General features: G+C 54.5%; 4 protein-coding genes across 4 annotated transcripts in view; 2 read left to right on the top strand and 2 right to left on the bottom strand.

Annotated features, from left to right (window-relative positions):
- The window catches only part of GUITHDRAFT_135269 (hypothetical protein), a gene marked incomplete at both ends in the record, with an annotated part of 3885 nt that extends 2044 nt beyond the window's left edge, over positions 1-1841 (bottom strand). The window contains 3 exons of the mRNA XM_005837576.1: positions 17-87; positions 199-996; positions 1062-1841. Of these exons, the coding sequence (XP_005837633.1) occupies positions 17-87; positions 199-996; positions 1062-1841 (1649 nt within the window). The remainder of the gene's footprint in view (positions 1-16; positions 88-198; positions 997-1061) is intronic.
- A 681-nt stretch (positions 1842-2522) lies between these two features.
- On the top strand, positions 2523-3978 carry GUITHDRAFT_135268 (hypothetical protein; the record flags this gene model as incomplete). The annotated part of the gene is made up of 4 exons (XM_005837575.1): positions 2523-3431; positions 3562-3642; positions 3816-3869; positions 3916-3978. 4 exons carry the CDS (start codon positions 2523-2525, stop codon positions 3976-3978), a joined length of 1107 nt encoding a protein of 368 aa, XP_005837632.1.
- Positions 3979-4268: 290 nt separating this feature from the next.
- GUITHDRAFT_103878 (hypothetical protein) lies at positions 4269-6463 on the bottom strand (the record flags this gene model as incomplete). The annotated part of the gene is made up of 7 exons (XM_005837574.1): positions 4269-5132; positions 5185-5262; positions 5310-5363; positions 5411-5488; positions 5534-5614; positions 5660-5896; positions 5945-6463. The coding sequence occupies 7 exons, from the start codon at positions 6461-6463 to the stop codon at positions 4269-4271; spliced, it is 1911 nt and encodes a 636-aa protein (XP_005837631.1).
- A 2360-nt stretch (positions 6464-8823) lies between these two features.
- On the top strand, positions 8824-10897 carry GUITHDRAFT_103877 (hypothetical protein; the record flags this gene model as incomplete). The annotated part of the gene is made up of 7 exons (XM_005837573.1): positions 8824-9284; positions 9332-9395; positions 9606-9707; positions 9754-10039; positions 10310-10422; positions 10677-10731; positions 10779-10897. 7 exons carry the CDS (start codon positions 8824-8826, stop codon positions 10895-10897), a joined length of 1200 nt encoding a protein of 399 aa, XP_005837630.1.
- Between the last annotated feature and the right edge of the window lie 1069 nt (positions 10898-11966).

The following is an 11966-nucleotide window of genomic DNA, read 5'->3' as shown; positions in this document are numbered from 1 at the left end:
AGTGGAGGAGAGGAACAGGAGGGTGAAGAAGCAGCAGAGTCGAACAAACGAGCTCCTGCTCCTCTCTTTCATCTTCTCCCACAGAAACTGCAGCACAACTTTCATCCACAGCGATCACACGGCCAGGACAACTTTCGACAACATGGTGAGAGCAGGAGGGTTGAAGAACACCCGCAGCAGGGGAGCGCAAGCTCTCACCTTGATAGGAGACGCTGCCGCTATCCCTCCCAGGAAGATCCCTGCTGTATGCACGCCGAGGATATATCTCATGGACTCTACGTCGTCGTGGAAGGGGAGGAGCGAGTAGATTGCGCGCAGGTTCGAACGGCCGTGAAGCATCACAGCAGAGAGGAGGAGGAGGAGCTTCAGAGACCGGCACGCATGCGTCGGGGCACGCATGAAGCGCGACAGGTCAAAGGGCTCCAGGGGAGTCGCCCGCAGCTCTGAAACTCGCCGCTGCAACCACTCCTGCACGTCCTCCCTGCTCCTCTCCTTCCCGCTCCTCTCCTCGCTCCTCCTCTCCTCGCTCTTCCCCTCCTCGCTCCTCCCCTCCTCGCTCCTCCTCTCCTCGCTCCTGGCTCCTCCTCCGGCCGGCTTGTCTTCAGCACAGCCCTTCTCTCCCCCCACGGAGCTCGCGCATGCAAACCCAACAAGAGCCGCCAGCGTGCATAGCGGATAGCCCGGGTGATCGAACGCGTCCCCCGACAGGAGGAACCGGCACACGGCAGACGGCTTGTCACCCTTGAAGTTGGGCCAGTGCTTGAACGGCAGCCCTCCCTGATCCCCGACGTGCAGCAGAAACCTCATCATCCAGAACAAGTTGCATACTGCTGCCAAGAGAACAATCCTAGCTAGGAGCCAGCTGCTCTCCAGCAGTTGCTGCACCCGGCGGGAGTGGGCAAGGCACAGGACGCCCCCGGCCATGAGCGCGAAGATGGCAGAGAAGGTGTTTGACATAAGGATGAAGGTGAAGCAGAGGGCAGAGGCGAGATCCTCCTGCTGCATCATGAAGCTCCGCAACGATCCTCGCTGCTCCCCTCCCCGCCTCCACTTTCCCCCACCTGACTCCGTCCTCCTCCTACGAGTGACAGGCTCCCCTTCAACGCCTGCTGCCATCTCCACCCTCTCCTCCTCCTCCTCCTCTCCTCCTCCTCCTCCTGACGCATCAGCACCGCCAGTCGAGAGGAGAAGCTCCCCACCCACAGAGGGAGGAGGAGGCAGGCCATGAAGTGCGACAGGAGCCCTTTCCCCAGCAGCGCGTTCACTCCCACCCCGAACGAGTGCTGGTCGCTGACTCTCATCCATAGCAGGGAGCACGCTGATGCCTGCAGCCTGTCGAGCCCGAGGCCTCTGGCTCCTCTGTACCACGCCATCGGCGCCAGGACCCAGAGGATGAGGAGGATGAAGCGGAAAACGAACAGCTCGCGGTCGACGTCCCCGCCGGCAAGGAGGAGGACGGGGGCGAGGAGGAGGAGGGGGAGAGGAGAGTAGGTCATGAAGAGAGGGTACCCGAGCTGGACCTGGTCGAACCAGAAGTCGAGTCGGCCATGGCGGATGCTCTGAGCGAAGAAAGAGATCTCTGCGAAATGACTGGAGAGATCGTCCCCGACCGTACATCCAGGAGAGGAGAGGACACTCCAGAAGCCTCGGAGAGCAAGGGCAGATGATCCGAGGATGGCGATGAAGGGGACAAGCACACTTGTGCTGATGTCGAAGGATGGGATGTCGTCGTCCATGGCTTGCTCCGTAGCTAACTCGTCGGCCGTCTCCCTGAATGATACCGCTGCATGGCGCTCGCAATCTTGCGTGGAGTTTGCCTGGGATCTTGACCGCAGATGCATCTCCGATATTGAAAGTCTCTCAGGGACGACGCGGAAGGTCCAACATGTTGCGGATTCGGTGATAATAGGATATTTGCTCGTAGTCCCTCTTCCCTTCTGCCGCTGCTAGTGCTCTCTTCAGACTTGACTCCCTTCCTTCCTCTCCGACCTCCTCTGCTATCTCCTCTCTAGACACTCTCCTCCTCCTCTCTCCCTCGCGCTCTCCCCTCCTCTTCCTCACTCCTCTTCCTCCTCTACCGGATTGGTTGTGCTCAATCCGGGTTCTCTTTTCGGTCTCTTCCATTAGGAAATCAGGGGTGGGGGGTGGGGGTTTCATTACAGGGGTGATAGTGAGTCAAAAAGGAGGGGAAAATAAGGGGTAGTCAAGAAGGAAGGGTGGGATGAGGTTGGGGTGTAGGCTGCAAGGTTGCACTGTGGGAGTGACAAGGGAGAGGGAAAGGGAGAGGAGAGGAGAGGAGAGGAGAGGAGAGGAGAGGAGAGGAGAGGAGAGGAGAGGAGAGGAGGCAGGAAGTAGGGGACAGAGAAGGAGAGGAGAGAAGAGAAGAAGAAACTAGGCGAGAAGGAGAGCTGAGCTCAACGAAGGAGGGCTGATGCAGCCCATCTAGCTCCGGGAGGGCGGGGAGCTTGTGGTTGCTGTGTCTGTTCTCAGATATGAACATCGGGATGAACGTGGAGTCCATGATGGCCAAGGGAGTGGCTGTGCTCGGACTGGACTTCTCCTCCAGGAAGTTCGAGACGGCGAGCGACTACGTCAAGTGCTTGCAGGAGGAGGCTGGGCACTGCAGCGAGGGCAAGGAGGGAGCGGAGAAGAGCATGGAAGAGTTGGCGCAATGCCTGAGCCAGCTGAAGATGAAGATCAAGCTGGAGGACGGGAAGGAGAAGCACAAAGAGTTCTTGGACGAGCTCTCTGCTCTCTTCGCCGAGGGGTCTACCTTGCAGGTCCTGATCCGCATGATGACGCACCTGGACTTCGAGGCCCGCAAGGACGTCTCCTTCATCTTCCGCGTGCTCCTCCGCAGCTCCGCGGGGCCGGAAAGCTTCTCCGTCGCCTACCTGGCTGCAGACTTCGACAGGGACGAGGAGGACAACTGCCTGGTAGACCTCCTTAAGAACTACCGGCACGCGGACTCGATCTCGACCTGCTGCGGTCTCATGCTCCGAGACTGTGCCAAGTACGAGGACCTTGCCAAGAGGCTGCTGCAGACGATGAAGAAGTCAGCAGAGGCCCCGATCGACGCGCCAGTCCGAGGAGCAGACATCTTTACCTACGTCCAACTTCCCCAGTTCGACATCGCGTCCGACGCTTTCTCCACCCTCCGAGACCTCCTGGTGATCCACAAGAAGACGGTGGCGACGTTCCTCGAGCAGGACTTCGACTTCTTCTTCAGGACGTACTCCACGCTGCTCACCAGCGACAGCTACGTCACCAAGCGCCAGGCCCTGCGCCTGCTGGGGGACATACTGCTGGACAGGAACAACTACAAGGTCATGACCCGGTACATCTCCGAGCCCGAGCACCTCAAGGTCATGATGAACCTGCTGCGAGCCAAGGAGAAGGCCATCCGCAACGACTCTTTCCATATCTTCAAGGTCTCCCCTCCCCACTCTCCCGTCCCCTCTCCCCTCTCTCCCTCTCCCTCTCCCTCTCCCTCTCCCACGCTCTCCTCTCCTTACGCTCTCCCTCTCTCCCTACTGCTTTGTTGGGTTGACCAGCTTCAAGGTGTTCGTAGTGAACCCAAACAAGGGTGAGAAGATTCAGAGTATCTTGCTGAAGAACAAGGCCAAGCTGGTCACTTTCATGGTCAGTACGATCTTCGTCTTCCTTCTTCTCTTCCCTCGATGCATCCCGTTCTGTCCCTCGCTCCTTACCTCTCCATTCCATACTCCTCCCCTGCCTTGCCATCCCTTCTGCTCCAACGCCTCCCCTCCTCCATCTCCTCTTCTTCCCTCCACAGGAGTCACTATCCCCCTCAGATGAAGTTTCGTGACGAAGAGGAGGATGAGCAGCTCCAGGAGGATTGTGCCGCTGTGAGTTTATCCTTCGATGCAGTCAACAGGTTGACGATGAGAGCAGGTGCTCGAGCATATCCAGAAGCTTGAAGACAAGCATGAAGGCAACACTGAGCAGGGAAATTGATAGGGCCCTACTCCTCTCTCTCACTTTCTCCCCCATCTTTCATCTCCTGCGCCTCTCGATCTTGTGTTGAGGTGCTGGGAATTTAGAGACGATGTTCATGGTAGCAGTTAAAGTTTCCAAAACCAGAAAAAAAAAGAAGATTGTGGATGGAAAGAGAGAAACTATGAATGACAAGGGCGAAAAGCGGAAGGAGGAGAAAGGAAGAAAGGGGCGAGGGGAAAAGAGGACAGCGACTACTAGGAACACGGGGGGAGGGAGGGAGGAGCCATTCGTTGCTCCTGCATCCTCGCTCAAGCTCCCATCCGAGGAGCCAGCGAGGAGGTAACGGCGACGCCTCTGGTACCCGTCAGGGGAAGGCCCCCGTTTGCACCCTCCACCTCCTTGGACCAGTCCTTGCCCGTCAGCGACGGCCGCTGCCAGGACCGGAAGCGCACGAAGTAGGGAAGGGCGCTTCTGACCACGTCGAACTCCGGGTCCAGCTGACGGATCAGGCCTTCAGAGATGGACATAGTGACGATGGTGATGGCCACATCCCCGCGCAGGTTGATGTTGTGCTTGTAGAGGGTCGAGAGGATGTGGCCGATCATGGCCCCGAGGTTGATGGGGCCCTTGGTCTCCTGCTTGTGCTCCTCGTGACCGGCTACATGGTGTCTCGATGACGACGGCATGTACAGGTTCATCACGTCCTTCAGCTCGCTCTTGAACGCGTGCACGTCCAGCGGAGCCGTCGACTTGTTGAACATGAGCAGCTTGTCTGCCGCCTTGTCGGCGTCTCCTGTGGTCAGAGCATGCAGCAGGTAGCCGAAGGGAGAGGCCCAGTCCTTCTCCAGTGCCGTCGTCAGGCCTGCATCCAGCACGTAGATGCGATCGTCGTGGGGATCTGTCGAGTACATCAGATTCCCCCCATGGAGGTCGCCGTGGATGTAATTGTCCCGCAGGTACATCTTGATCGTCATGTCGAAGATGTCTTGCGCAAGCTTCTTCTTCCTCTTTTCCTCCATCATCTCCCCTGCCGTCCTGTGAGCTCCTTTGGGCGTGACGCTGAAGTCTTGGCCGTCAACGGCTTCGAAGAGCTTCGCAACGCTCTGTCCGTTGATCCAGGATTCCACTAGGACGGATTCAGTGGAGTGGGCAACGAGTGGAAACACGATTCTCTACACAGCAAACTTGCGTCATCGACTGGTCAACAGTCAGACAGCAACTCACGTGCTCTCCCTGAAAGTTCTCCTGGAATTGCCGCAAGTTGTAAGCCTCCCAGTTCAGGTCCAGCTGCCGAACCATCGACTGGCAAGCGCGTCAGTGGGCCGCAGGTGTGCACGTCGGTGATCTACCGAGTAGAAACCCTTCTTGTCAAAGGGCATGGCCATGTCGTAGTTGGCAAACACCTTTGAAAGAGCCATCAGATCTCAAGGATCCTCCCAACTTGACCCACCTTGCCGGCGATGCCGAAGAAGTTGAAGATGATGTCCGCATCCACCCACGTTGACTCCAGCACTTCAGGGTGCCGAACCTGCCGGCTCCGTCAGCTCGAGCCCGCCTCCTCCTCGTGCCGGACCTTGATCGCAACCTCCTGAAACCCAAGGTCCTCCATCCCATGGGATTGCATGTACTCGCTTCTCAGCTTTGCCTTGTGAACCTGGACATCCGGTCACCAATGACCTTCCCAGCGTCACCGCCAGACCTGTGCTATCGACCCGCTTGCGATGGGAACAGGGTCGACGTATTCGAAGACATCTTCTAGCCTCGCTCCGAAAGCCGCCTCGATCTCATGCCTCGAGTGCTCGAACGAGTGTTTCGGACCATCGTCACGGAGAGCACTCAGAGCTTCGATCACGTCTGGGCTCAACAAGTCTGGTCGCATGCTCAGCCATTGGCCGATCTTCTGGAAAGAGCATCCAGCACGTTCGAAACTTTTCACCTGGGCAGCAACCAGTCAGGGCGCCAGAGGAAGTGGCTCTACTCCCACCATCAGCTGGAGGTACCACCCACGGAATGACGGGTAACGACTCAAAATCGGCTCGAGGATCGTGCAGATGGCAAGGGGAGTGAAAGTAATGGCGAGGGTGAAGATGCGCTTAACGATGAAGACTATTCTCCATGCCAGCGGCTGATTCTTGAAGGGGTGGATGAACTCCTGCGGTACACTGAGCGGCTTGATCGCTTCTCCGAGTGCATCATTTTCCAGTTCCATTATAGCTCCTTCTCGCCTCCTCTCATGAAGATGTTTCGCAACAATCCCCACGATCCCAGCACACGTCCACCCAAAGATAGTCTTCCTGCTCTTCGACCCGTTGGGCTGCTGCATTGACATCAGCTCGGCCTGCGCTGCGTTGCAAGAAAGACGAGCAGACTTGGGTTGCAGGCCCCCCAGCTTCCTGTACTTGAAGACTTCATACGACCTCTTCCCTCCATAACTCCTCGACAGAATCGACAAGCCTCTGAAATTCGTGTTGACAACGAAACATCGAAACATTGCGTTGCTCATGATGGTTGAAAGCTGTCAAACGCAAACCAGGAGAAAAGTTCTGATATCTGGGCTGACTGACCGAGAGACGGCTCCGATCAAGATGTTTGACAGGAAGACCTGTTCTCCTGCAACTTCCAAGTCACCGAAAAATAGAGAGTGAAAAGGTGAGGTTAGAGATTTCTTCAAGCAAAGATTGTTCTATGAGGGGTATGAACCAAAAGAAGCGTATCAAACGACCAAGCAATCACTTGGTTTCCACTTTACACAGAATGGAGGAAAGAGGAAAAACTAAGACCAAAGCTGGTCAAAAACTCAAAGATTGGAGCTTTTTCGCTGCGAGTTTCAGGAGTCGAGAGTTATATGAATCAGGCGCCAGGAGAAACAAACTGAAATAGCTTCAACTAAATGATGGCGCTGAATCGAAATGGAAACAACTAAGGCAGAACAAAGCAGGGAAACTCAAATCCATCAAACTCAGGATCTTCTGGAAGAATTCTAGGATCCCCCACCATGTCGCTTTGGGTTTAGTCTCGTGAATATGGGATACGCTGAGCATGGCATGCATACGATGACCGAGCTTGTCATGAACGCTGGCAGCAGATTCCGAGCATGGCAAGCAGGGAGCCCGTGCAAGGATAGCATGCAAAGCAACTTGTCGATCTTAGGATGGAACGAGGAGAATGGGGGGAGGAAGGGAGGTATGGGAGGAGTTACGGCTTGAAAGAGCGCGTGGAAGTGAGACAGACGTGAAGGAAGGGATGAAGTTAGGACTTGAAGCAGACACGGGACGAGGAGGGGGGCGGGGGTCCTAAGCTGCCGCCGCCTGCATGGTGCTCTAGCATGTGCAACGTGGGGGTGGGGGAGGGTACTGATTCGAGAATGCAGGGGTAGGGTACCATTTCGACTGGGTAGTGGGGTTCTGGGTAGGGGTCTATGTTGAGTCAACTAGGGGTGGGACCATGGAAATAGGCAGGAGTTTGAGGGATTATGTACCGGTTCTACAAATCATGACTTCTCCTGAAGATAAAGTCAGGTTTTTAAGGGTCATGGGTACCAGGGGTCCTGTCAGATCCTCCCGATTCGTGATCTTGAATGGTGGTGAGCCTCAAGGGGGTAGTAGAGTCGACAGGGTCAGCATATAGGGATACAGTATGGGAAGGGGGTAGTAGCCGACATGGAAGGGGTACCAAATGATTTGATAGGGTAGGGGGTACTAGGAATATTAGCAAAGGTGGGGTACAAACTGGTGTGAAATGGGGTGAGGGTGGGCGAATCAAAATCTCCAATTGAAAATGGGTGGGTGAAATGTTTTCGTTTGGGGTGTTCGTGGCATAGGGGTGGTATAAAATGGGGGTGAGCGAGGGAGTCGGCGTAGTGTTTCATGGGAAAGAAGGGGGTGGTCTAGTATGATGATGAGGGTGGGGGTACATTGATGCAACAAGGTAGGTAGGGTGTCTAGATCCATTGACCGGGGTGGGGAAGAAGTCCTATGATATTGGAGGGGTGGTGTCAGGGCTCCGTGGGGGTAGGGTGGTTGGGCCCCGTTTCGTAACAAGCAATTGTAAAACATTCAAGGATAGAGGACTTTAAAAACATTTAAAACAATTTTAAAGTGAATGTGTACATGAATATTTAAAAGTAGTTTTGAATACAGTTTCTCCATAACAAAATTGCAATAGAGTAATTTATTTTCTATACAGTAGTTTACTCAAAGTTAGAATTATTTACACTGGAGTTTTTGTCGGGTCCGAAGTTTGTGGTCGGGGACCTCGAAGTTTCCAAGTTTCGAAGTTTCGTTCTTTTTTTGTTCTTTTTATGTTTTTTTAATTTGTTTTCTCATGGGGGAATAGAGTTTGTGCTGCCGTCAGGACGGACAAGGCGGCGTAGGGATGGCGGCGAATGGAGCGAAGAGACGGGAAGGATGGGGAGGGAGGGGGATGGAGGGAGGAGGGTTGAACATGGAGGATTAGTCCTGGGGAGAGAGAAATAGGAAGGCAACGATGAGACGAAAGACAGACAGGCATGACGACGTTCCAAGTGACGAAAACTTTGATTGAGGTCATGGATCATGACTGGAGGAGGAGGAGGAGGAGGAGGAGGAGGAGGAGGACCGAGGGGCAGGCAAAAGACGGTCTGAGAGGCACTTCACGAAATCATGTGTTTGATGGTCTGAGATGAAGGTGGATGAGTAACTGAGATGTTCGAGGCAAGGCTATGATTGTCAGTTCTTGCTGTTGGCAGCGTGAGAGAGAGCATCTAGGTGAGATGGAAGTAGTGACTGAGATAAAACAGTTAGTTCCCCATGATATGCTCCGTCCCTGTTCTCCTCCTCTGATCCTTCGTTTCAAGCTCGATCGCCGTTACGTTTATACGTCTCCATGCCGTCTCGTGGCGCCATCGACGGGTTTGACAGCCCGCGCCTTCCCGTCAGGGTAGCCATTATCGGCGCGGGATGCATCGGCAAGGAGCATATGAGGAACATATCTCTGATGCCAGAAGTCGCGCAAGTGGTCGCTCTAGTCGACAGCAACCAGAGCTCGCTGGCTTCCTGCCTTGAGCTGCTGCCGAGCATCAAGAACGTGCGCACGTTTGAGAGCGTTGGGAGCTTTGTGCGGTGGGTGAATGCGGAGGACGACATGGGAGACTTTGACATGGGAAGGAGAAGTCAGTGCGATGCTGTGGTGATCGCAACCCCGAACTACACGCACTTGAACATCATGGAGGAGGTTGTGCAGAAGACTTCGTTGCACGTGCTTGTCGAGAAGCCTCTTTGCACCAAGGTGGAGGACTGTAGGAGAGTGGAGAGGTTGGTAGAAGACGATCGGGCGAGTGATCCGAGGTGAGGGGGAAGAGCAACGATGCATGTTGCTGCTGATTCTCTCTCAGGCGCGTCGTGTGGGTGGGGATGGAGTACAAGTATATGCCGTCAGTTGCTAGGTTGTTGCAGGAGGTGAAGCAGGGTTCAGTGGGGAGAGTGAGGATGGTGTCGATAAGAGAACACAGGTTCCCGTTCTTGACAAAGGTATGAAGATTGAAAGTTGCTCTTCTCAAAAGAGAACCTTGCTCGTGAACACCCCTTAGCTCACGTGCTCTACATTGTTCTGATACAAATAGATGACTTGTTCTTGTGTTGTTCTGTTGTGACACCGGATCCCTACAGGTCGGGTATTGGAACAGGTTTAACGAACTCTCCGGCGGGACTCTCGTTGAGAAATGCTGTCACTTCTTCGATCTGATGCGTCAGATCCTCAAGTCAGATCCTGTACCTCCTCCTCTCGCTTCTTGCTCCGTCCTGATCCCTGCCCAAGGTCAGAGTCATGGCGTCTGGGGGCCAGGATGTCGAGTACCAGTCTGAGCTGTACCAGCGCAGCGGGGAAGAGGGAGAGGACCAGGCAAACATCCAGCAGCATGTGGCTTGCCAGCAGAACGAGGATGAGGATGGCGCGGGAAAGATTCGGCTGATGAGGCCTGACATCATTGACAACGCGTACGTGATCGTGGAGTTCAAGAACGGGGGCAGGGCATGCCTCGACCTCTGCATGTTTGCTGAGACCTCTCTGTACCAAGAGGAGATCTGTGTGGTGGGAGATAGAGGTGACTCTGCCTTCCCCGCGTTGTTGCTTCACTTCCTCCTTGAAATTGTCCGCATCCCTGTCTTCCATCTCACCACCGTCGTTTGCGCTTTCATCAACTCTTCCTTCTTTTCTTCTCTCCTCCTCCCTCTCCCCCCGTCCTCTCCCAACTGCTATTCTCTATCGTTCCCTTCCTACTTCTCATCCTTCCTTCTCCTCTCCACCCCTCTGCTCTCTTCTTCTGCCTGCTCCCTTCATCTCCTCCTTGTCATTTCATGTGCTTCCATCGCAGGTAAGGTGGAGGCGTTCGGGTCTCGTCATGGGGAGAAGGAGGAACAAGAGGACCTGTCGAACTTCAGGATCGGGTTGCGACCAGCCAAGTCAGAGTGGAACGCTGCTCGAGAGGTGAGGAGGAGGAAGGAGGAGAAAGAGATGGAGGGAGGCGAGGGAGGCGAGGGAGGCGAGGAGAGGAGCAGAGAGAGAGGAAGGGGTGACAGGAAGAAGGGAGGACAACGAGGATGCAGGGAGGCAAGGGCGTTAATGGAGTTAGTGATAGTGATGGTGGTAATGGAGGGCGAGGACGGGGACGAGGATGGGGACGAGGACGGGGAAGAGGACAGGAGTGTTGTCGGTTTTCACAGCTCTCATCGAACTGATAGGTCGATGCACCATCCACCAAGTCGCTTCCTCCCGTGCAGCAGGAGCACATCGGAGGTCCAGCAAGTCTCTCTAGCTCCTCCACATGACGCCTGGCGCTGCAGTAACGGACTCCAGACTTCTGGAAGCAGGAGCGCACGAGGGGTCGACGTTCCATGAAGTGCGTGAGGAGCAGAGGGGGGAGTCAGAGCTCACGGCAGCTGCAGCTCAGGCGGTTCTGTGAGGCGATCGTGGGGGAGGAGAGCGCGATGGAGGAGCTGGTGCGTGTGGAGGACGGAAGGTAAGGGGGATGAGGACGAGGAGGAAGAAGGGCGGGAGAGGGAGGGAGGATGAGGAGGAGGAGGAGGAGGAGGATGAGGAGGAGGAGGAGGCAGCAGCAGCATTAATTGTTTTGCAGATGGGCTGTTGCGATGGGTGTGGCGGCCCAAAAATCCATTGAAATGAACGGACAGCCCGGTATCCCTCTCTCCCTCCCTCCCTCCCTCCCTCCCTCCCTCCCTCCCTCGCTGATTTTCTGCTCCTTGACAGTCGAGGTCGAATTCTAAGGAGAGGGAAGCAGCGAACAGGCACGACTGGAGGAGAGGAGATTACACATGACAAGCTTTCGATGCGTTGGTCAGAGGTTTTGTAACTTGTTGATAACAAGTCGGGAAAATCTTTCAAGATCCTCTAGTGTCATCATGCCACATTCTGGCACGATCATTCAAAACCATCTACAAGGAATTGAAAGTCAAACAGCAGAGAGATATCGAGGTAGGTAGATTGAGAGAAAAGACTATCTTGAAATGCTTGCGATAGCCGCTTCATGTTTTTGCAACAACAACATGAGGCCAAGAAATTGAATTTTTGTCTGTTTTCTGTGAGCATGTAAATGGAGATTCATCAACAGAATACAATCAACAACCTTGCCCACCCTTCTGATTTCCCATAGAAGTCGAAAGCTCCTTTTAAACTCGTGTACCTGTCAGGAGATGAGATGAGATGAGATGAGATGAGATGAGATGAGATGAGATGAGATGAGATGAGATGAGATGAGATGAGATGAGATGAGATGAGATGCGATGAGATGAGATGAGATGAGATGAGATGAGATGAGATGAGATGAGATGAGATGAGACATTCTTTACCTTCTTTGTTGTGTTAAACAAAGCAGCAGTCCTCCGCTTTTCCCATAAAGTTCTCATCTGAAAACCAAACAAGAAATGAGGTGTGACACTTAGTCTATCAGAAGCATTTCCAAAATTTGAGAAGATGAGAATGAAGAAACCATCTTACGAGAAGCGAGAGAGGAG

The sequence above is a fragment of the Guillardia theta genome, assembly GCF_000315625.1.
Source record: "Guillardia theta CCMP2712 unplaced genomic scaffold GUITHscaffold_14, whole genome shotgun sequence".
Lineage (NCBI taxonomy): Eukaryota > Cryptophyceae > Pyrenomonadales > Geminigeraceae > Guillardia > Guillardia theta.
This window is presented reverse-complemented; position numbering and strand designations above follow the sequence as displayed.